General features: G+C 34.4%; 1 protein-coding gene across 1 annotated transcript; it reads right to left on the bottom strand.

Annotated features, from left to right (window-relative positions):
• Positions 1-11,721: 11,721 nt before the first annotated feature.
• Positions 11,722-14,923, bottom strand: LOC148942274 (zinc finger MYM-type protein 1-like). The gene is made up of 2 exons (XM_089103277.1): positions 14,739-14,923; positions 11,722-12,808 (listed from the first exon to the last, which is right to left on the bottom strand). The coding sequence occupies exons 1-2, from the start codon at positions 14,921-14,923 to the stop codon at positions 11,722-11,724; spliced, it is 1,272 nt and encodes a 423-aa protein (XP_088959403.1).
• Between the last annotated feature and the right edge of the window lie 5,949 nt (positions 14,924-20,872).

Below are 20,872 nucleotides of genomic sequence, written 5' to 3'. Positions count from 1 at the left end.
GCGCGTGAAACCTCAACGCTAAGGTTGTTTGATGTGCTGTATTTGATGCTGTAAATTCTAACAAGACCCGTAATATCCTTTGCGATAGTTCCTGAATTTTTTCAAAAAACAAATTTGCCTCAATATATACGAAACTTAGATTATAGGCAAAAATTGTCGAGGATTTTACACTGTTGCAGTGAATAATAAAGTTTCTCTAAGATTTGTCCCCCTGACTCTTCACGAAATTGTGAAGTTGTTTTACTACTAGCACACATCAACCAATCTTACCACGTTGAATTTTCTGTTTTTTATATAGTTTCATCGAAAAAGCAACAAATCCTGCATTTCTTAAAATTTTTAACATTAACGTTAACATTTTTCCCATATATGGAAATTAGGAATAGAACTTGAACTATTCCTCACTTCTTTTAGAAAATTCAGAATTGAACTGGAACTGTTTCTATTCTCTGGAAAAATTCGGAATCGAAATTTTACTTTTTTCCCTTGAAACAGTTCAGAAAAGAACTTGAACTTTTTCATTTCGTTGAGACAATTCAGAACTAAAGTGGAACTTCTCTCTTTTAAGGAAAACTCAGAACTAAAGTTTGACTTTTTCTATCTTCTACTTAAAATTCATTGTCGAAGTTTAACATTTTTCTCTTCTTTGGAAAAAACTGACAATTGAGAATTAGCATTTTTCTCTTCTATGGGAAAATTCAGAAGAGAACTTGAACTTTTCTTCACTTCTTTGAGAAAACACAGGATTAAAGTGAAACTTTCTCTCTTCTTTGGAAAAAAATTCAGGATCGAAACATAATTTTTTCTATCTTCTACCGAAAATGCAAAAGTGAAGTGAGACTTCTTTTTCTTTATTGAAAAAAATCAGAATTTCACTGGAACCTTTTCTATTCTTTGGAAAAACTTTGGTATCGAAGTGTAACTTTTCTTTTCCTTTAGAACATTCAGAAAAGAACTTGAACTTTTTTCTCTTCGTTTAGAAAATTATGAAGTTAAGTGGAGATTCTTCTTCTTTAGGAAAACTCAGAACTGAAGTATAATTTTTTCTCTCATTTTTTAAGAAATTTGGAATCCAACTTATAATTTTTCTCTTTTTTGATAAATTCAGAAGAGAACTTGAACTTTGTTCTTCTTTGAAAAATTTGGAACTGAAGTGTAAATTCAATTAGCTACATTAAGTTAACTACATTTAAGTTAGTTCACTCAGCATAGGTTAGCATGACTGCTCATGCTAACCTATGTTAAATGAACCTAACATAAATGTAGTTAACTTAATGTAGTAAACGGAAATTCTACTTCAGTTCTGAATTTTTGTAACGAAAAAAAGTTCAAGTTCCCTTTTGAATTTATCAAAGAACAGAAAAATTAAAAATTTTATTCCCCATTTTTCAAAATAAGAGGGGAAATTTACAGTTCAGTTCTGAGTTTTCCAAAAGAAGAAGTTCAACTTAAGTTTGGAATATTCTCAACAAAGAAAAGAATTTCAAATTCTCTTCTGAAATTTCTTAAGGAAAAGAAAAAAGTTACATTTCAATTCCAAATTTTTTACAAATAATCGAAATAGTTCCAATTAAATTCTGAATCTTCTCAATAAAGAGAAATATGTGTCATTTCACTTCTGAATTTTCGGTAGAAGATAGAAAAAGTTATATTTGGCTCTTAAGTTTTTCCAAAGAAGAGACGGATTTTCACTTTAATTATGAGTTTTCTCAAAGAAGTGAAGAAAAGTTCAAGTTCTCTTTTAAATTTCGCATTGAAGAGAAAAATGTTGATGTTTAATTTTGATTCGTTTCAAAAGAAGAGAAATAGCTCCAGTTTAATTCAGAATTTCCTAAACGAAGAGAAAAAAGTTCACCTTCTCTACTTCGATCTAATTTTTTTTCAAACAAGAGGGAAAGTTCCACTTTAATTCTGAGTTTTCTCAAAGAAGTGCGGAAAAGCTCAAGTTTTCTTCTGAATTTCCTTACAAGAGAAAAAAATTAATGTTCAATTGTGAATTTTTTTTCCGATGAAGATAAAAATGTTAAACTTCGACTCTGAACTTTCTGTAGAAAAAAGAAAAATTAGACTTCCGTTCTGAGTTTTCCTATGATAAGAAAATATTCCACTTTAGTTCGGGATTTTCTCAACAAAGAGAAAAAAGTTCAAGTTTTCTTCTGAATTTTTTCAAGGAAGATAAAAAGTTACATTTCGATTCCGGACTTTTCCAGACAATAGAAATAGTTCCAGTTTAATTTTAAATTTTCTCAAAGAAGTACGACAAAGTTCAAGTTCTAGTCCTAATTTCCATAGAAGAGAAAAATGTTAATGTGCAATTGTAAATTTTTTCCATTGAAGAGAAAAATGTTAAACTGTTACTCTAAATTTTTGGTAGAAGACAGAAAAGTTACACTTCAGTTCTGAGTTAAGAAGAGAGAAATTTCCACTTTACTTCGGAATTTTCTCAACGAAGAGAATAAAGTTCAAGTTCTGTTCTGAATTGTCTCAAGGCAGAGGAAAAATATATTTTAATTCCTAATTGTTTCATAGAATATAAATAGTTCCAGTTCAATTCTGAATTTTCTCAAAAAATAAAAAGAAGTCTCACTTCACTTCTAAATTTTCTCAGTGAAGAGAAAGAAGTATCATTTCAGATTTTCTGGTAAAAGATAGAAAAAGTTGTACTTCGACTCTGAATTTTTTCAAAGAAGAGAAAAAAGTTATCATTCAGTTCTGAGTTTTCCTAAAGAAGAAAGAGTTCCATTTTATTTCCAAGTTTTCTCAAAGAAGTGAAGTACAAAGATAAAAAAGTTTTAATTCTGTTCTGTATTTTTCAAAGAAGAAAAAAGTTCAAGTTTTCTTCTGGATTTTTCCATCGAAGTGAAAAAATGTTAAGGTTTGATTCTGAATTTTTTTCCAGAGAAGAGAAAAAATGTTAACTTCAATTCTGATTTTTCCTAAGAAGAGAAAAAAAGTTACGCATCAATTCTGAGTTTCTGCAAAGAAGAAAAAAGTTTCAATTAAGTTCTGTATTTTTTAAAAGAAGAGAAAAAAAAGTCAGGTTGTCTTCTGAATTTTATTGGAGAATAGAAAAATGTTAAACTTCAATTCTCAATTTTTTCCAAGAAAAAAAAGATATCTATCTGGTTCTGTGATTCACCAACGAAGATAAAAAAGACCCACTTGTGTTCTGAAATTTTCAAAGAAAAAAACGGTTCAATTTCTTTTCTGGATTTTTCCTTGGAAGTGAGAAAATGCTAATCTTCGATTCTGATCTTTTTCCAGAGAAAACAAAAAGGCTAAAATTCGACTCCGAAATTTTGGCAGAAGATAGAAAAAAGTTACGCTTCAGTTCTGAGTTTTCCTAAGAAGAAGAGTTCCACCTTAGCTCGGAATTTTCTCAACAGAAAATAAAAGTTCAAGTTATCTGCTTAATTTTCTCAAAGAAGAGAAAAAGAAAGTTACATTTCGATTTTGAATTTTTCCAGAGAATAGTAATAGTTCCAGTACAATTCTGGATTTAATCAAAGAAGAAAAAGAAGTCTCACTTCACTTCTCTATTTTCTCTGTGAAGAGAAAGAAGTCTCATTTCTCAATTTTCAATAGAAGAAGAAAAAATTTATTCTTCGATTCTGAATTTTTTCCATAGAGAGAAAGTTGTACTTATGTTCTGAATTTTCTCAAAGAAGAGAAAAAAGGTTCAAGTAGTCTTCTGAATTTTTCAATGGAATTGAAATGTTAAACTACCATTTTGAACTTTTCCGAAGAAGAGAAAAATATTAAACTTTGAATCTGAATCTTCTCAAAGAAGAGAAAAAGATCAATTTCTGTTCTGGATTTTTTTCAGAAGAAGAGAAAAAGTTACAGCATCAAATACAGCACACCAAATAACCTTCGCTTTGAGGTTTCACGTGCCCATCCATAAGAAATGTAAAATTTGTTGCTTTTTCGAGGAAATTATGTCAAAACTGAAAATTCGTTGCTTTTTCGATGAAAGTATGCAAGAAATAGAAAATTCAATGTGGTAAAATTGTTGAATGTGTGCTAGTAGTCAAACAAGTTCACAATTTCGTGAACAGTCTGGGGGAAATCTTAGAAAATCTTGGTTAAACATTATATCAGTGAAATATTCTTGAAAATTTGGCTTGTAATCCAAGTTTTAAATTCTATTGAAGCCAATTTGATTTTTGAAAGGGGGGAAACACTCGCAAATAGTGTAAAGTGTCTTTATAAAAGTTACAACGTCAAATATAGAACATCAAAGAACCATAGTGTTGAGGTTTCACACGCTTATCCACAAGAAACGTACAATTTGTTCTTTTTTCAATGAAAATATGCCAAAAATGGAAAATTCAATGTGATAAGATTGTTAAATGTGCGCTAGTAGTCAAAAAATTTCAAAATTTCGTAAAGAGTGAGAGGGGGGTGGGAATCTTAGAAAATCTTCGTTATTCACTTTATTAGTGAAAAATCCTCGACAATTTTGCCTGTAATCTAATTTTTGTATTTTATAGAAGCAAATCTGATTTTTGAAAAGCGGGATACACTGGCAAAGGATGTAACGGGTCCTTATAAAAGCTAAATCATCATATACAGTACATCAAAGAACCTTGATGTTGAGGTTTGTTACGGCAGTGCATCGCCGTCCATTTAGTTTTGTTCGCCCTAGTGCCTCGTCCTTTCTTTTTTCTTTCGTTTATAATTCGTCTGTGTTTTAATTTTTGTTGTAGATAGGTTACAAATAAATAAAGACTTAGTTAAAAATGGGGAAAGCGTTTCCTGCCTCAAATCTAGGAAGTTTGAGTTTATAACCTTATCGTCGTCTGCTTTTTTAATTAAGTCAGCTGTAATTATGTTAACATTGTGATTGTTGCAATTCGAAATTCAATGATGATTTAGTTTCTTTTCGTAAGAGTCCAATTTATGTGACGCTGGTTATTCTCAATCTTGGTGTAAATTTTTCTCTGATAATATTTTGTGTATATAACTAATAATTTAACTGTTTATTAATTATCCATTCTTTTAAGCATTTTGTTTTATGTAATGAAGTAAAAAAAACCATGATTAAACAATTTCCTTGTTTTTGATATTTATGCATATCGGAGTAAATGAATCATTTGTTGAGAGTCATCCAAATTCAAGACCAGCGGACTAAAGTGTCGTTTAATTGTTTTACCGTCTCTTTTCATATTTAGACTAGTTGATATGACTATCTACTATATATTTTTCATTCACAGATGATTATTTGTTTTAAATTTTTACCAGTTGTGGTTTATTGTAACGATGATCATATTGCTTATGTTTGTTCATTACTTGGGAGTTTAAAAAGTAAAATATGTTACGTACCTGCAGTGCAGTGTATAATTGAGTTCTGTTTCTCGTCTTTGCAATTTGTTCGATATGTTTTTTTGTTTATGTTTTTTCTTTTTAGTGATACTCCGTCTTTTTTACCTTTTTTGAAGGATAATAAATAAATAATAATATATCAGTGAAAAATTCACGACAATATTGCCTGTAATCTAAGTTTTGTAGTCTATTGAAGCAAATTTGATTTTTGAAAAGGGTTAAACACTAAAAAAGGGTGTGAAGGGTCTTGATAAAGGTTACAGCATCAAATACAGCACATCAAAGAACCATAGTATTGAGGTTTCACACACCTATCCACAAGAAACGTAGAATTTGTTGCTTTTTCTATGAAAATATGCAAAAAATGAAAAATTCAAAGAGGTGAGATTGTTGAATGTGCACTAGTAGTCAAACAAGTTAATAATTTCGTGAAGATTCAGAGGCAAAAATTTTTGAAAATCTTGGTTATTCACTATATTAGTGAAAAATCCTCGACAATTTGGCCTGTAATCTAAGTTTTGTATTCTATTGAAACAAATTTAATTTTGAAAAAGGGAAAACCACGCCAAAGGGTGGGTCTTGATAAAAGTTAAAGCATCAAATACAGCACATCAAAGAGTCTTGGTGTTGATGTTTCATGCGCTCGTCCCCAAGAAATGTAGAATTTGTTGCTTTTTCAATGAAAATATGTAAAAATGTAATAATGCCACGGTGGTATGAATTAACATGGTGTACCACGTAGGGTTGGGTTGAAGTATAATTTTAATTCTTGTTATAGAAACAAGAAATGTCTTATAAAAGTCTTTGAGGTGATAATGTAATGTCAGAGGGTGCCAAAGAGTACAAGAAAAACGTAAACTTTTATTGAAAGCTTTGTCATAGAAACTTGGAAAAGGGCGCATTCGATTTGAAATTCAAAGGGCTGGAGCCTTTTTTAATAGTCGAAAGTGATTGGAGGGCAACTAACCCCCCTCTCACGCCCACTTTTTCCCCAAACACATACAATCAAAATATTTTGATAGCCATTTTGTTCAGCGTAATTCAAATGTTTGGAAATTAGGTCTTTAATGATAAACCCCCCCCCCCCAGAGCCCTCAGGGCAAGGGTTGTAAGTTAAGCCCTGGGGGAATATAAGGTTTTTATAGAAAGTGTTGTCATAGAAACTTCAAAAAGGCCTCATTCCATTGGAAATTTAAATGGCTACTGGCTTTCTTAATAGCTGAAAGTAATTGGAGGGCAACTAACCCCCCTCTCACGCCCACCATTTCCCTAAACACATCCAGTCAAAATTTTGAGATATTAATTTTGTCCGACGTAGGTAAAAGTTCGGGAAATTAGGTCTTTTAGGATGACAACCCCCTCAGAGCCCTCAGGGCAAGGGTTGTAAGTAATACACTGAGGGCATATAATATTTTTATAGAAAGTGTGTTTTCACAGAAACTTCAAAAGGGGCTCATTCAATTGGAAATTGAAATGGCTAGTGGCCTTCTTAATAGTATAAAGTGAATGGAGAGCAACTAACCCCCCTCTCACGCCCACCATTTTCTCAAACACATTCAATTAAAATTTTGAGATAGCCATTTTGTTCAACGTAGTTGAAAATTTTGGAAATTGTGATTTTGAGGATGACAAACCCCCCAAACCAATCGGGACAAGGGTCCTAAATTATGCCCTGGGGGCATATAAGGTTTTTGTTGAAAGTGTTTTCGTAGAGACTTCAAAAAGGGCGCATTCGATTGGAAATTGAAAGGGTTAGTGCTCTTTGTAATAGTCGGAAGTGATTGGAGGGCTACTAGCCCCCCCCCCGCTCACGCTCACCATTTCCTCTTACACATCCAATCAAAATTTATAGATAGCCATTCTGTTCTACGTAGATGAGAGTTCTGGAAATTAGGTCTTTGTGGATGACATTCCCCCAGAGCCCTAGGGCTAAGTTTGTAAGTTATGCCCTGGGAGCATATAAGCTTTGTTATAGAAAATGTTGTCATAGAAACTTCAGAAAAGGCTCATTCAATTGTAAATTGAAAGGGCTTGTGCCCTTTTTAAAAGGCTAGTCGAACCTGGTTGAACGGCGACTAACCTCCCTCTCACGCCCACCATTTCCCCAAACACATCCAACAAAAATTTTGAGATAGCCATTTTGTTCAATGCAGTTGAAAAGTTCAGAAATTATGTCTTTTAGGATGACACAGCCCCCAGAGCCTTCAGCTTAAGGGTTGTAAGTTACGCCCTGGGGGCATTATAGAAAGCGTGGTCATAGAAACTTGAAAACGGGCTCATTCGATTGGAATTTGAAAGTGCTAGTGCCCTATTTAATATTCGAAAGTGAACGGAGGGCCCCTAACGCCCCTCTCAAACCTACCATTTCCTCAAACACATCCAATCAAAATTTTGAGATGGACATTTTGTTCAACGTAATTGAAAATTATGGAAATTACGTTTCTGCCACTTTTATCGCATAAACTTCAAAAGGACTTATTCAATTGGGAATTTAGAGGGCTAGTGCTCTTATTAATAGTCAAAAGCGATCGGAGGGCGAGTGCCGCCCCCCCCCCGACCCCAAACTTAAAAAAGTAAAAACTTCAAAGGCTTCAGAAAGGGTTCTTTCGATTGGAAATTGAGAGGGCTATTGCCGTTTTTAATAGTCTTAAGTATTCAGAGGGAGAATAGCCCCCCCCCCCCTCCCAACGCCCGTCCTTTCCCCAATGATTTCCTATCAACATTTTGATTTGGCCATTTTGTTCAACGTAGTTGAAAGGATGACAAACCTTCCCCCATAGCCCTCATTACAAGGGTCGTAAGTTATGCCCTTGGGGCATAGAACGTTTTTATAGAAAGTTTTATCGTAGATACTTCAAAAAGGGCTCATTTGATTGGAAATTGAGCGGACTAGTGCCTCTTTTATTAGTCGAAAGTGATCAGAAGGCAAATTTCTCCCTCAACGCCTTCATCTCCCAAAACACTTCTAATCGATATTTTTATGTAGCCATTCTTTTAAGCCTATCAGAAAGGTCTGGAAATTATCTCTTTGAGGATAAGAAATCCCCCCCCCCCGCACTCAGGGCAAGGGTTTTAAGTTGTGCCCTTGGGACATATAGGGTTTTAAATTAGATTGGTAATCAGACGCTCTAGTGGTCTTTTTAAGACAACTACCACAAATCAGTATCAATAAATAAATGAAACAAACAGAAATTGAAATAAGTCAAACCCAAAACGAGCAGAAATTAATCTGAGTAAAGTTCTAAACCCTATGCTTTATAAATCCAGAATATAATTTGTAATTTACTGCAAAAAATTCTTTTAAATATTTTCACTTATATAACTTTAAGAAATCAAAAATTAATTAAGATTTTAAAGAATAAATATCAACACATGTATATTAAACTGACAATAAATATTTTTTTCAGTAAATTCATTTGAAATTTTTTCAGTAAAGTACAAATTTTTCTGTAAAGTAGGCCTACAATCAGTAAAGTAAAGGACAAATTTCCATTTCAATTGGAACTTTCAATTGGAAATTAAAATTTATCGTTCACTTTATAACAATTAAAGAGATCGAAGGGCAAATAGCCCCCCCCCCATCGCCAATTTCTCCAAACCCATCCGATAAAACTTTTGAGGTAGCCATTTTTTGAAAAATAGTTCGAATATCAGATAACAAAAACTCCTGTGTCTACTGAAACCCCCGGGGCCTGAGGGAAGGCGTTGTAAGTTGTGCCCTGGGGGTATATATGGTTCCTATGGAAGCGATGCTCGTATAAACTTCAGAGAGGGCTCATTTGATTGGAAACTGAAAGTTTTAGTTCACATCAGATAATAGAAACTCCGAGGTTGACACAAACCCATTTTTTCACTTTGATATCGTTACTTTCATACCAGTTTTGATAAAAGGTTGATGAACATTTGATTTTAAAAAGGAAGTTTGATTTTGATATTAGGAATTTTTTAAAACTTGAAACTTTTTGCGATGAAAAAGGAACAAAAATTAATTTTAAAAACTTTCCGAAAAGTAAGGTTTTCAAAGAAAAGTAAAGGCAATTTTAAACTTAAGATCAGAAGATACAAATAGATTTTAAAATTCAAAGTCAAAACGACCAGAAATTACTATTAAAGAATAAATGAAACTCAAAACGAAGAGATATTAAATAGTCAATCAAAGCAAAAAACATGCAACAAGTAATAGTATAAATGAATAAACAGATCCTAAAGCGAGTAATGCTTGGATTGAACATGAAAATAAAGATTAAAACGAAAAAAAAATATTTTGCTATGGAAGTATAAATGAAACTCAAAACGAACAGAAGTTAAATAAACAATCAATGCAAACAAACGTTCAATAGATATTAATGTAAATGAATAAATAAATCTTAGAACGAGTGAAACTTAAATTAAATATGCACATCAAGCTTGAAACGAACAAAAATCACTACAAACAAAAGCTTGGGTATCGCCTCCTTTTTTTACTGTAAAAGTCTAAAACCTACTGCGTCATTGGTGCTTTACTGAAAACTAATTTTATTAGAAATACTTCTTTTGTACTTAATATTGAAAATAAACATTAAAATTAAAGTAAAATTTAGAACTCATTAGCTTTCATCAGTTCAGTCTGATGTATAAGGATTAATATCATTATACATCAAATATTCAGTTTAATTTATTAGTTCTTTCTAAAATTGTTCAAGACGACAACAGTTTCACTACAAACAACAGTTTAGATACTGTTTAGCCCCCTTCCTTAACTGTAAATACCAAAAGTCTACCGCGTCAATGGCGCTTCACTGAAAACGAATTATATCACAAATATTTTCTTTTCTAGTTCTAAAAGCATTAAAAATGAAAATGTAATTGTAGTGAAATAAATTCTTGAACTGATGGATCTTTCAACAATTAATATCATTATATGTCAAATATTCAATTTGAAATGCTTTTACTTTCTGAGACTGTTTAAGACGCATATAGTTTTCAGTAAAGCACCAATGACGCAGTAGGTTTCAGACTTTTACAGTGAGAGAAGGACGCGATACCCAAACTCTTGTTTGTAGTGATTTTTGTTCGTCTCAAGCTTGATCTGCATATTTAATTTAAGTTTCACTCGTTTTAAGATATATTTATTTGTTTACATTAACATTTATTGTCTGTTTGTTTGCATTGATTGTTTATTTAATTTATGTTTGTTTTGGGTTTCATTTATTCTTTAATAGTAATTTCTGGTCGTTTTGATTTTGAATTTTAACAGCTATTTGTATATACTAACATGGGCGTAGCACCAGAATTTTTATTGGGGGGGGGCAAGAATTTTATTCCAGCACTACTGAAGAAAATTCACCATTTACCGAAGACGCTACTAGGTTAAATTCAAAATATTACACGATACATAACAAACAATAAACACGCACTAAATATCCATGAAATTTAGTACTATGGTAATCAAGCTTCTACTAAAATTATGATCAATGAGTTGCTACAGGCGACAGTAGTATAGTTTAAAAAAGCTTTTGCGTTTAATAAGGTTAATTTCATATACATTGGACTTTTTTCAGCAGGCTTCATCACTAATGTTGCAAAGCCCATCCCCCTTGACTTCCCCAGCCTTGCTTCCAAGCAAAGGAAGCTCAATCTTATAGTTGAACCAAGCACCATCCTAACATCTCCGTGTATCGTTGTATTCAGTTGCTGGCAAATTTTGAATAGATTTTGACTCAGTGAGATTAAATTTGTTGTGCTAAACTTTTACTATGCGTGATTCATTGAGATATTATTTGTGAATTTTTATTAAATTGATTTGATTGTAGATTCACTGCTTTATATTAATAAATAGCATTGAAATAAGCGGGCCACATAAAGCAAAAATACAGAATAATTCCAAGTTTTATTACATATAGTTCCAAATCTAATATTATATTGTGACATGAATCATATGACACTTCCAAATTAGACAAATTTACATATAAAAAAACCTACAATACACACTAATCCTGGAATAAAAAAAAAATCAATGTGTTGGCTCTGTATTACATAAACTTGTTACGAAAATTGCAGTCGTCTATGTTTTTCTATATTAAATTCCTTTATCACTTTATCATGGTCCATTTGTACTTCTTTTTCAATTGCCAGCAGTGCAAGTGATGATATTTTTTCATGTCCCGAGGTATTGCGGCAGTACGGCTTCAACCATCGAAGGCAAGAAAACGATCTTTCACACGACGCTTCTAAAGCTGCAAGAGTTTCTTCAAAGTTGTCCAGCAGTGCACGCACTGCTTCAATGCGACAAGTCCATCTGGTGTCGCTTAGTGACTTTAAAGTTATGGTTCCCCCCTGAAAGGACTTGGAATTCCTCTGAATCCTCTCAAACACTGCATGGCGTTTGGTTGACTTTTCAATGAAATTATAGATACTTTAAAGGACAAAGAACGTATTTCTAATTGAAGTCACTGAATTACAGCAGCTGACAATGCATAGATTCAGTATGTGTGCGCAGCAATGAATATAAATTGCGGTTGGGCTCTCCTGAAGTATTCTGGCTGCCACACCTTTATAAAGCCCTCTCATGTTCGAAGCTCCGTCGTAACACTGACCACGTAAATTTTTAATGTCCAGGTCTAGTGAAAGAAATGTATTTTTTATTAGTGTGGCTAATGTTTTTCCATCGGTTTTTTCAGCACGATAGAAACCAACAAACGATTTGTGAATTTCTAAGTTTTCATTAACATATCTCAAGACCTCTGCAACTTGTTCATGTTTTGCTATATCTTGAGTTTCGTCCACAATAACAGCGAATATTTTTGCTTCTTTTACTTGTTTAACTATTTGTTGTAATATTTGATCTCCGATAATAGATAATAATTCATTCTGGATAGTCGGTGAAATATATGGAAAATTCTTTTTACGTTCAATGAAGAGCTGTTGAATCACATCACTGTCCTTAGAGCGAAGTTCCATGAGCTCCAAAAAGTTCCCTCTGTTTTTTGAATCCATAGTTTCGTCATGAGCTCGTAATGCGATACCTTGTCCATCACAAAAAATCAATGATTCGCATATGGATTTTAGATACAATCGATTTTGTTGCACGTCTTTGCAGTATTTAATGTTTACTTTTTCAGCAACAAAACCAGTTTTGTTCGATTCTCTAAGAGAGACAAGTTTAACAGCATTATCATTGTGTGAGTTACACTTCTGATGGCTTTCAAATACCTGGACGGCTTTTTTCCAATTAGAGAACCCATTCACTGTAAAAGCATCATCTGCTTTATATTTTTTACTATAACAGTAAAATGCAGGGCAGGTAAAACAATACGCTTTATCATTTCCTGGGCTATACTCTAACCAAAGTAATGTGCTGTACCGATCTGTTCTGAATTGTCTCCCATTAGTTGAAGGGAATTTCAAATCTCTTTGCTGAAAGGGGCCATCACAAACATGAGCCAAAGCTGAGGCTGAACCATTAACTGGATCTCGTTTGTTTATTAATTTGGTCAAAGTAGAGCTGATTTCACAGTTTAGATTGGATTCACTTTATGTATTTATGTTGCTATAAGAAGAAGTAGACGGTGAATCGTAGTTCTTTTCAATACATTCTTCTTGGTGTTCCAAAGTCCTTTGCTTTTTTACATTTGGTTCTGAACCAAAAAAAGAAAGAAAGGATCTCTGCCCTTTCTTGGTTTTATTAGCCTGTAAAAACCAAATAAATTGATACAAATTATGTTTTCTATTATATTATAAAACACTTCAAAGTTGAGAACTGGACAGAGCTAGTTTTTAACGGAGCTGGTGAAGGAACGGAGAGTTTCGTCATCTTACATCGCTGAGCCTACGAACGCACTTTTTCTGAACTATTAATTTTATTGAATACATAGCAGCCCAGCTGTCACAATTCTGGGACCACAAGTGCATGCACTATTCCACCAGATGGGGAGTAGAGGGGGGAGGGGGTACCAAACGGTTAAAAAAGTTAAGATGGCCTCTTTCTTTTCTAGGTTGTCAATAGTACATTTATCTTCAGGAAGTGGTAAAGAAAAGTTACTATTTAGCAATGACATTACTCGGTTAATTTCAAAATCCTTATACAATACATAAATAAACAACGCACACGCATCAGCTAAAATTAAATGCTTACGTTCAGCTTTTTCTAAAATTGTCAGCTATGAGTTGCTGGAGCCGACAGTAGAGTGCTGTAAACAAGCTTCGTGGTGAGTGATGGTGAATTTCGTATAAGATCGGTCTTTTTTTCCAACTTTATTTTAATATTAAAGTGCGTATCTCCCTTCCACTTCCTTCAACTCCTGCGCGCATTACTGGATATTAAATATTACAGTTTAACCAAGCGATATCCGTGCATCGCATCATTCAGTTGCATGTGATTTGAAAATAGCTTCTTAGCAAATCTAAAGGCACACTCTTTAAATTGCAATTGTCGAAACCTTATATAGGAAAATTATAACCCACCTCTTTGAACAAAAAAAAATAATAACTTTTTGCATGGGTAGCAGCGATATGTCCTCTTTATTTCTCCGTTGCTATCGGGCACTGAAACATGGCTAATTCTAATATCTTTTTTATAAATTAGACTCGATAAAGCTGTCATAAACTGCCATATGGTACTCAAGGGCGGATCCAGGATTTTTTTAGGGGTGGGGCGCAAAAAAAATTGATCCGATAAACTTGCGTTAAGAGGAAGTTTAATTGACGCAAACGTACCTGAATTAGGTAAATTATGCCACTTTAGACTACGTTAGGGGGGGGGGGTACTCTAAAATTGCAATTCGGCTGACATTTTTGGAATAGAAAAGCCGGGCCAGACACATGGACATCATAGAGAGCTAATTATGAGCTCATCTATAAACAAATCTTCTTATAAATTCAACTTAATAAGGCAATCATAAAGTGCCCTATGAAACCCACAACGTGTACTCTTGCTAAAAAAAAAAACCTTCTTTTTTATTTAATATTCATCTTTAATATCTTAAATATTTAATATCTTTTTTATTCAATTTCACAGGTTGAAACAAGAGTGACGCATTGAAAAATACACGGGAAACGTGTAATTTTGGTTATATATTTTTATACTAGGGGGGGGGGGATGTGAGGGTAAACTATAGTGCAGCTGGAGTAAAAAGGTGTCAATTCTAATTATTCTACACATTATGAAGCAGGTCTAAGTTTTTTTTAAACATATATCCTTCTCAACCGCCTCAATTCTATACTCAAAAAAACATTAAGGAGGGGGCAATTTTTTTCAAGGCCATTTTAAACTTCAGATTAGTAGACTACTAATCTGAAGTTTAAAATGGCCTTTACTTTTCTTTGAAAAACTTCTTTTACAGAAAGTTGTTTTTTTTATTAATCCACACAAAAAACTGTCAGGAACAAGAGAACAACAAATACACATTTGGAAAAGCAAGTGTAGATGGAAAAACAAAGACGGGCAATATATTTTAAGATGATGAACACTAATTCCGTCAACATCAACTGAGCACTTCAATTTCTTAACAGATGCAATTACAGCATCAATAGAAACGGGTAGAACATGTGCCCCAGTCAAGAAACAGGGGAGAACCGAATCAAGCAATTTTGAGTAAAATGCGTATATTGCATAATTCATTTTGGAAAATATAACTGAATAGGGGTCAAACCACGCAGCTGGCAAGATAGAGCAATTAAGATTTGCTGAATTGTCTAATTTAGATGAATTAAACATTTGGTCCTATTCATTCTTGTTGGTAGGACAATCTAACCCTTTATATCGGCTTGATCGCAGACACTTTTTAAACACATGCTTAGTTTTTTGCATATGATTTTTATGCGAGGGTTTCTTAAATAGTTCAAAGATCAGTTAAGCCCGACCCCACCTCCATGCCCCCCCAGAAAAAAGAAAATACTTATTGACGATATTGTATTCCAAAAATGATGGAAACTTACCCCTGGCCCTACCCCCCCCCCAAAAAAAAAAATCTATTAATGATATTTTATTCCAAAACTTATGGAAGCTGACCCCTGGCCCTCCTTGCCCTGAGCCTTCTCCCTCTGAAAAAGCCTATCAATTATAAATCATGCAAGCTAACCTTTGGCCCTCCCTCTATGGCCTGACCCCCCCCCCCCAAAAAAAAAAAGGTTATTAAAGATATTTTCTTCTAAAAATCATGGGAGCTGACCCCTGGCCCTACCACCATAGCCCCCCTCCTTTATAAAAGAAACAACAACTAATTAAGGATATTCTGTTCCAAAATCATGGAGCTGACCCCTGGCCATCCCTTCATGTCCCCCCACCCCCGAAAAAACAAACTTATTAACGACATTTTATTTCAAGGTTCAAAGAATCTGACCCCAAGACTTTCCTCCATGGCCCGACTTCCCCCCCCCCCCCCCGGCAAAAAAACACTTTTTAGTAATTTCTTATTAAAAAAAATTATGAGAGCTGACCCTCTGTCCCCCATGCCCCGCACCCATCCAAAAAATACAACTTATTAGAGATATTTTATTCCGAAAATCATGAGAATTCAGTTTACTTTTATTAGCTCTTTCCAAGATTGTTTAAGACCCCTTTAGTTCTCACTATAAAAAAGAGTTTGGCTTCTGCCTGTTTCCCTAATGGTAAAAGGATACAGTCTACTGCGTGTTTGGCGCTTTACTAAAACAAATTATATTACAAATATTTTATTTTGTACTTATTACAACATTGAAAATAAAATGAAAATGGATGTGAAATAAAATCTTTTCCGCAGTTTTCAAAGTTTTCAGCAATTAACGTCATTACATATCATACATTCAGTTTCATTTTATTAGTTCTTGTCAAGACTGTTTCAAGACACACAATTTTATTTTGAAATAAAAAAAATATATTTTGGAATAGGGAATCTTGAATACTTGAAACTTGGGCAATTAAAAACAAGCAGAAATTAATAAGAAAAAACTTTCCAACAAAATAAAGTTTTTCAAAGAAAAGTAAAGGACAATTGAATTTTAAGATCAGAAGAAATAAAAACCTATGCTTACTCAAATTTAAAACGACCAGAAATTACTATCATAGGCAGCGCAATAGCGCTGCCCAGGTAAAGAACGATGTGGGTCCAATATATTATATATTAATTTATTTTTTCTTTGGTTTCTTTTAGACCAGGGCACTTAGTATCGAAGGATTTGTCGTAGAAACTTCAAAAAGGGCTCATTCGATTGGAAATTGGAAGGGCTTGTGCCCTTTTTAATAGCCAAAAGTGATGGAAATGCAACTAACACCCCTTCCACGCCCACTACATCAAGAAACACATCCAATCAAAATTTGAGACAGCCATTTTGTTCAACGTAGCTGAAAGATCTGGAAATTATGTCTTTGAGGAGGGAACTCCCTCCACAGCCCTCAGGGCCAAGGTTGTAAGTTATCCTCTGGAGGCATATAAGGTTTTTATAGAAAGAATTGTAGAAACTTCAAAAAGGACTAATAGGACTAATAAGGTTTTTGTAGAAGGCGTTGTCGTAGAAACTTCAAAAAAGGCTCATTCGATTGGAAATTCAAAGGGCTAGTGCCATTTTTAATAGTCAAAAGTGATTGGTGGGTAACTAACCCCCCCCCCACGCCCATCATTCCCCCAAACACATCCAATAAAAATTTTGAAATAGCCATTTTGTTCAGCGTGGTTGATTTCCAGATAGAAAATATGTTTTTGAGCAGGGCAATCCCCCACAACCCTTAGGGCAAGGGATTTAAGTTATGCCCTGGGGGCATATAAGGTTTTTATAGAAGGTATTGTCGTAGAAACTTTAAAAAAGGCTCATTCGATTGGAAATTCAAAGGGCTAGCACTTTTGAATAGACAAACGTGATTGGAAGGCAACTAGCCTCCACCCCCCCCCCCCCAGCCCAAAATTTACCCAAACACATCCAATAAAAATTTTGAGATAACCATTTTGTTAAGCGTAGTTGATTTTCAGATAGTAAATATGTTTTTGAGGAGGACACTCACCCACTACCCTCCGGGCAAGGCTTTTAAGTTATGCCCTGGGGGCATATAATGTTATTATAGAAGGTGTATTAGTAGAAACTTCAAAAGGGGCTCATTTAATTGGAAATTCAAAGGGCTAGTGCCATTTTTAATAGTCAAAAGTGATTGGAGGGCAGCTAGCCCCCCACGCCAATCATTCTCCCAAACACATCTAATCAAAATTTTGAGATAGCCATTTTGTTCAGCGTATTTTATTTCCAGATGGAAAATATGTTTTTGAGGAGGACACTCCCCCACAACCCTCAGCACAAGGGTTTTAAGTTATGCCCTGGAGGCATATAAGGTTTCATAGGCAGCGCGCTAGCGCTGCATAAGTAAAGAACGATGTGGGCAGAATATGTTTTTTTTTCTCCATACCCGGGCACTTCGTATCGAAGGATTTGTCATAGAAACTTCGAAAAGGGCTCTTTCGATTGAAAATTTGGGTGGCTAGTGCCCTTTTTAATAGTCAAAAGTCATTGGAGGGCAACTAGAGCAGGGAGAGCATAATGAATATGAGATATACACCGTGCTGCCATCTACTATTTAGTCTAACGCCGACAGGTTATAATTTATGCAAGGATTATTGATCGAGTCTAATGGGGTCAATGTCCCTTTTTTCAAGGTCGATTTATTTGTTGTTTCTAGGTGTAATGACTCCGGGGTGAAGTTTGCACATGCGCATTAACGGGAAGAGATGTATTGATCAACTCGAAGGGGACGTGGATTTCTGAGAAATTGATTTACATAAGCGGGGGGGGGAATGTATTGATCAAGTCTAACGGGAACAGGATCATGTGTCTTACTCTAAGCCAAACAGGGAAGTTATGTAAGGTTTCCCATTACATCAGAATTCGTCCTTGAGATTTTGTATATAACGGACATGCGTTGTGATTAAACTTTCATAAAGTTCTAAGACACCATGGATAAAGCATATGATATTATTGACTTGGAAGCTTTGGCTACATCGATTTATAATGTGAGTTCTGTTTAGTAAATTTTTTTAGTTTATTTCCAAATAAAATTAAAAATAGTCCCATTCCAGTAAATTCAAGTTCAGGGTATCCCCCCCCCCCCAAACACAATACAAACTCCACTTTATGTTGTTTATAGTCGATAGAAAGCGTAAAATACGCTCTTTTTCCATTACGTAAACCCCATCCTTCCTTTGTAATAAATTTTAATAGAATGTTTTTGGAAAACCCAAAGAAAATTTATTATTGCTATAGTATTTGGCAGGAGTCCTATGATAAAATAAAAGCTATTGCCACATCCATACCAATAAAATTCATACGGGGACTTGATGTTTTCAATAGTATTGAACCAAACTCATGGCTGATTATTTAAGATTTTGCTGAATCCATTGAACAGTTCTCATAGGAAATGCTGCAGCTGTTTACCGTTCATTCTCTTCATGAAAACATTTCCATAACCCTAGTTCTACACAACTTCTTTCATCAGAGTAAATGTATGAGAACCCTTGCTTTGAATTGCATCATCTATATTATCTACCAAGTTGTTCGTGATTCTAGCTCGCTAATAACTCTCAATAAGCAAATATACCCCGACGCCCTCAAATTTATGCTGTCAGCGTATACTCAGGCAACAAATAAGCCCCACGGCTACATTTTGCTAGATCTTAATCAGAGCACACCCGAGGATCTAAGTGTTGTCACAGATATTTTCGACAAAGAAATTACTGTATATTTTCCGGTGAACAGTAGAAAAAGCTATTAGTTGTAATTATGACACTGAAGAAACTAAACGAACAACGGCATTTATTTTCCGTTTTAGGCACTTCAAAACTCCACTCAGGAAGGCCATACTCAAACATGGTGTTGACAATGATTTCATTAATGTAATATCTGAACTTTGTTTAAATTTAACTGAGGGCAATTTACACTTGCCAGAAGGTGTTAGACAACAGACAAAGCAACATCGATCCACTGTACGTGTCTTGGCTTGCAAAAACAAGGGAAACGTTTTTAAAAGAAAACTTCTCCTTCAAGCGGGCGGTAGCTTTTTTACACTTTTACTACCAATAATTGCAGGAATTGTAAACAGTTTCCTCTAGAGAATGGCTAAACCCTATAAATTGAAGCCATTTGAACTTGTCCTCTCGCCCGTGGAACATTTTGAAGACAATCTAATCAAATCCATTAAGGATATGAACATTTCTGATGATAAAAAGCTAGTTTTACTTCAAGATGCATTGCGACGTGTGGACAAAAATAGACCTTATCGTGAGCGATCCGCCACCGTCACAGATCCCTCTAAACAGGAAACATCTCCTCAAGATTCAGCAGCAGTGCAATCAAAGGAGAAGGAATTGAATTCCTTAGTGACAACAATTGGAAACCTATTGTCAGTGACCTATCGAGAACAGAGTAAAAGAGTATTATCATATCTCATGTTGGAAACTGCTGGTGATCATCAAGTTCAAGTTGACAGCGCAGGGAAACGAATTATAATTCAGGGAAAAAGTTATAATCTAGTTTATTTAATTTGTGATATGGTGACGAATCGTAAAGGACTTTTATCATTTGAAAATAATCTATACACCTTTTTAAATGCATCAAACTTCCCGAAAAGTCTTATTAGCAATAAGCAAATTCTAAAGAAACTAAGAGAATATAGTCCTCCAACAACGCCAACACCTTTTAAAAAAGAAGAAGATTCAATATTGGAAAATGCTAGCAGCAGCAGCAGCAGCAGCAATGATTTTATAACATCAACGATGGCTGCTAGTCTAAAGCGAAGACGGATTGGTTCACCCTCCAGTGTGCAAAAGGGGAGTGGACATTACACTACGTGTTTGCGTTCAAAATGGTTGAAGTTCTGAAGCATGTCTATGAGAATATTGGTGAAGCGGGAAGTCTAAGTTCCCCTACAACGCTTTCTAAAGCTGGCTCTGACATAGATGGCAGCACATTAAAAAAAACAAAAGAGTATCTACAGAATGAACCGAGTTACACACTGCATCGGAATCGCAGGCTTCGTGGCAAACAATATCGACAAACTAAAGCCTTCTTCCCTCTAAATATAATACAAACGGATCCTTTAGTTTTAAACGAGGTTCAAATGCGTCACAATATACCCTACAAATATATTCTAGTGGCTGTCACTGTCTTAAGTCGTTATGCCTATGCCATTCTATTGCAATCAAAGAGAGTTGTTGAAGTTGCTCAAAGTTTAGAAAGTATTCTTGAACAGGATTCGTAGAGAAAAATTCAATCGGATCGCGGTAGTGAATTTTTTAATCCTCATAAGCAAAAGGTTCTATTGAAATATAATACAACGCTCTATCATAGTCGCAGCCCAAGCCATAGCCACAGTCACTGCATTGGCTGAACGATTGATAAGAACGATTCGTCTATTAATTTCAAGATATTGCACGCTGAAAAATACACCTGCTTTTATTGATGATTGAGATAAAATCATAGGAATATACAACCATCGATCCCTGTCCAACTCAAGCCCTCGGGACGTTCATTGTAGTGAAAATACATTTGATGCTTTTCTAAAGCAATATTCCAGTGAAGAAGAAAAAAATGTGAAGAAGAAATTCAATGTTGG

The sequence above is a fragment of the Artemia sp. Qi Xiang Cuo genome, chromosome 17 (assembly GCF_049724085.1).
Source record: "Artemia sp. Qi Xiang Cuo chromosome 17, ASM4972408v1, whole genome shotgun sequence".
NCBI lineage: Eukaryota > Metazoa > Arthropoda > Branchiopoda > Anostraca > Artemiidae > Artemia > Artemia sp. Qi Xiang Cuo.
The sequence above is the reverse complement of the archived record's forward strand: the minus strand, read 5'-3'. Positions and strand labels throughout refer to the sequence as shown.

Bases quoted from the DNA above. Each gene is read 5' to 3' on its own strand.
- LOC148942274 (XM_089103277.1), bottom strand. From the start codon at position 14,923: ATGAATTATGCAATATACGCATTTTACTCAAAATTGCTTGATTCGGTT. The intron at 12,809-14,738 runs GTTTTTCCATCT...CTGTGAAATCAG, and splicing joins AAAATATATTGCCCGTCTTT to CTCTACTTTGACCAAATTAA.